Genomic DNA, 3,315 nt, shown 5'->3' on the forward strand with positions numbered 1-3,315 from the left:
AAACAAACAAACAAACAAACAAACAAACAAACAAACAAACAAACAAACAACCAGCAGTTTCACTGTTGGCCGTCAGGCAGCTGAGCTCAGGAAACAAACATGAAAAGAAGTGTTTTACAGATGTTGAGCTCAGACTGGTAGTAGCTGAGAGTCATCCTTAAACACTCGGAGCTCTACTTCTTCTTCATGTTTTGTTTGTTTAAAACTTTGTCTTAAACCCTGTTGGTTTGGAKTGGAGCTGATGAGAAGATGACCTGTGGACCACCCTGAAGGACTCATCCCAAGAAGTGTGTGTGGGGTCTGGACCTGAAGGAGGCCTTCCTGGACACGTCCACGTTGTCCCTGTGGTTGAAGGACGAGCTGTGGACGATCTGGGAGGTCCTGAGGCGGGGCAGTTTGGGCTTCATCACACTGAAGGAGGACCTCCTCCTGACCCGGGCCTCCGCCTGCAGGGGGTCGTCGCTGAAGAGCCGGGTGGGCTTCAGGTTGGACTGGAGGACCCTGGAGAACCTCCAGCGGCCCTCCTGGCCCCTGCGGTCGTGGTCCTCGGGCGGCTCGTGAGCCCCTGCGATGTCCCGGATGTCCACGCTGGCGCTGTGGGCCAGGTACTGGCAGGCCCTCCTGCCGCTGTGGTCCCTCAGCTCCACGTCGGCGCTGAAGGCCCCCACCAGGAGCTTGACCACCTCCACGTGTCCGTGCATGGCGGCCACGTGCAGTGGCGTGTAGCCCATGCTGGACCGCGCGTCCACGCCCGCGGGGACCCCGTGCTCCTCGGCGAAGTCCAGGATGCGGGCCAGCAGCTCGGGCTTGCCCTGCTTGGCGGCCCAGTGCAGGCAGGTGAACCCGGTCACGAAGTCCCTCTTCTGGACGAGGCCCGGCTCGGCGACGAGGAGGCGGTGCAGGTCGGCCCACTCGCCGTCCGAGGCGCTCATCATCCACTCGTGCTCYGCGGGGTCAAGGGTCACGGGGGTCCTGTCATCCAGGGAGCCCAGGGAGTCGCTGCTGGGCCTGGAGGCCAGGTGGACGCTGCGCCTCACCTCCGGGGAGCTGCTCATCATGGCCCGGATGAAGCGGCGGCGGCTGGGGGTCGGCGTGACGCTGCCCTCGCTCTCAGACACACTCAGGTGACTCGGCCCGGGGCTGCCAGGTGTCCCAGCACACCTCTGAGTGGGACTGAGTCCAGGGGTCTCAGGGGTCTCAGGTGTCTCAGGCCCGGGCAGGTCTGAGGCTGCTTCCTGTTCAGGGCGAGGCAGGGCTTCACACACCGTGATCCTGGGCAGGTCTGCTTCTACCTGCTGCTCCTTCCTCGTCACGCTCCCCACGTTCCCCATCCCGCACGAGTCGCAGAACACCTCCTCCTCCTCGTCGTCTTCCTCCGCGAGACAAACGGACTCCAGCCGCGCTCGGTTCCGCTCGGTTTGACCGGTCAGAAAGCTGTCAGCTGCGAAGAAACGCGGAACTCGCTCCCTGTCACTTCCGGAACCTGAGCCAGGTGGAGCTGCGTCATCACCGGGGCTCACCTGTGGGCTGGGATCCGCCTCYGGAGCGAGGCTGGCCGGGCTGTCTGCCCCGCTGCCGCCGCGGAGCTTCTCCTTCACACACAGGTGCGTGTCTCCTGTCTCTGTCCTCACCACGGACACGCCGTCCACGGAGCTTTTAAAGGCCCGCCGAGCGGCCGCCTTCTCCCGCGGCTCCTCCGCGGACAGAGCGGCTCCAAAGTGCTGCAGGAACTCCGCTTTGCCTCCCCGCTCCTTCAGGAAGCCCAGGACGGACTCCCGGGTCAGCTCACCGGCCATGGTCCGGTCGTCACATCGTGTTCAAAACACGACAGACGGCAGAGATTAATCCACAGCAGACAGATTAACTAGTCTGCAGCGGAGGACGTGGCKCTACCTTTTAGGGGGCGGAGTGATACATGTGTGCGCTCAAACAAGTGGCTTTACTCGGTAAACAGCATAATTTAGTTGATTTATAAATTATAATTTGYAATTTAATATGATTTATTTAAAAATTTGACACAAACTGTGGAGTTTTTTAATTATTTAGTATAATATGTTTTTTTTATATGCTCAGGAAGGCCAGCTCTGTGCTGGGATGCCCCTTTGACCCTGTGCAGGTGGTGGGAGACAGAAGAACTCTGACTTAAATAACATCATTGATGAACAACGTCTCCACCACATGCATGAAGCTGTGGCTGAACTGCAGAGCTCCTTCAGAGACAGACTGCTGCATCCGAGGTGCACAAAGGAGCGTTATCACAGATCCTTCCTCCCAGCAGCTGTCAGACTCTATAACCAGCACCAGGCCCAAAAATCACAATAAGTGTTTACAAAATCACAATAAGTGTTTACAAAATCACAATAAGTGTTTACAAAAATCACAATAAGTGTTTAAAAAATCACAATAAGTGTTTACAAAAACCACAATAAATGTTTACAAAAATCACAATAAGTGTTTACAAAAATCACAATAAGTGTTTACACACCTGCTGCAGCACAATCATCTGTACTGTTAATAGTCATTGTAATTATTCATCTGAACAATCATTTGCACTACTGCTCTGCTGTAATTGCACATKTGTGTTTCTGCTCTGCATTGTGATACTTCTCTTTAGTTATTGGTCTGTTGAGATTGTTTTGCACTGAAAACAGGCAATTTCTGGTTCCTAATGTCCAATTCTGAAACGAAACATCGTTTGTATTCTTGCAAAATTCTTTATATTATATTTTAATATCATGGCTAGTCAGTGTTAATTTTGTTTTGTAAGTATATCTATAGATGGAAAAGTAATTTGTGAACCTCTATACTGATGCTGATGTGACACCGGAATTTCCCCTCTGTTGGACAATAAAGACTATTTTTATTCTATTTTAATGGTGATCAACTGGTGTCCTGCGGGACATTTCCAGGTCAGAGGAGGAACCTCCTCCGGTCCTCTGGGAACAAGATAATGACCATTCAATTCACTATATTTTAATAATGTGACCCATCACATCGAAACTAGGATTAAGTACAAAAGTGGTGTATGGAAAAATAGGCAAATATAGTGTTTTGACTAAATTGTTAACAAAAATTGCATTTTGTCAAAATATAATGAATAAATGACTTGTAAATGTATTTTTTGAATGAACTGTCTGAAATATAATCATAAAACAAAATTTTGAAGCACTTTTCTTGAGCAGTACCAACAAAAAACCTGATTTTGAGGAAAAACGCCTTAAAATTTTTGAGATTTTCCCTGTGAGCTAGTATTGTTTCTTTTTAGCCGCGAAATCTCAATATTCAAATATAATTTGAGGTTTCCTCTTTATAAGG

The 3,315-nt window shown here is 50.8% G+C and overlaps 1 protein-coding gene across 1 annotated transcript; it reads right to left on the reverse strand.

Annotated features, from left to right (window-relative positions):
- Positions 1–10: 10 nt before the first annotated feature.
- Positions 11–2,022, reverse strand: LOC106534157 (ankyrin repeat domain-containing protein SOWAHC). The gene has a single exon (XM_014030692.1). It carries the CDS (start codon positions 1,794–1,796, stop codon positions 276–278), a length of 1,521 nt encoding a protein of 506 aa, XP_013886146.1. The 5' UTR covers positions 1,797–2,022; the 3' UTR covers positions 11–275.
- Positions 2,023–3,315: the final 1,293 nt, after the last annotated feature.

This window comes from Austrofundulus limnaeus, unplaced genomic scaffold (assembly GCF_001266775.1).
Source record: "Austrofundulus limnaeus strain Quisiro unplaced genomic scaffold, Austrofundulus_limnaeus-1.0 Scaffold1103, whole genome shotgun sequence".
Classification (NCBI taxonomy): Eukaryota; Metazoa; Chordata; class Actinopteri; order Cyprinodontiformes; family Rivulidae; genus Austrofundulus; species Austrofundulus limnaeus.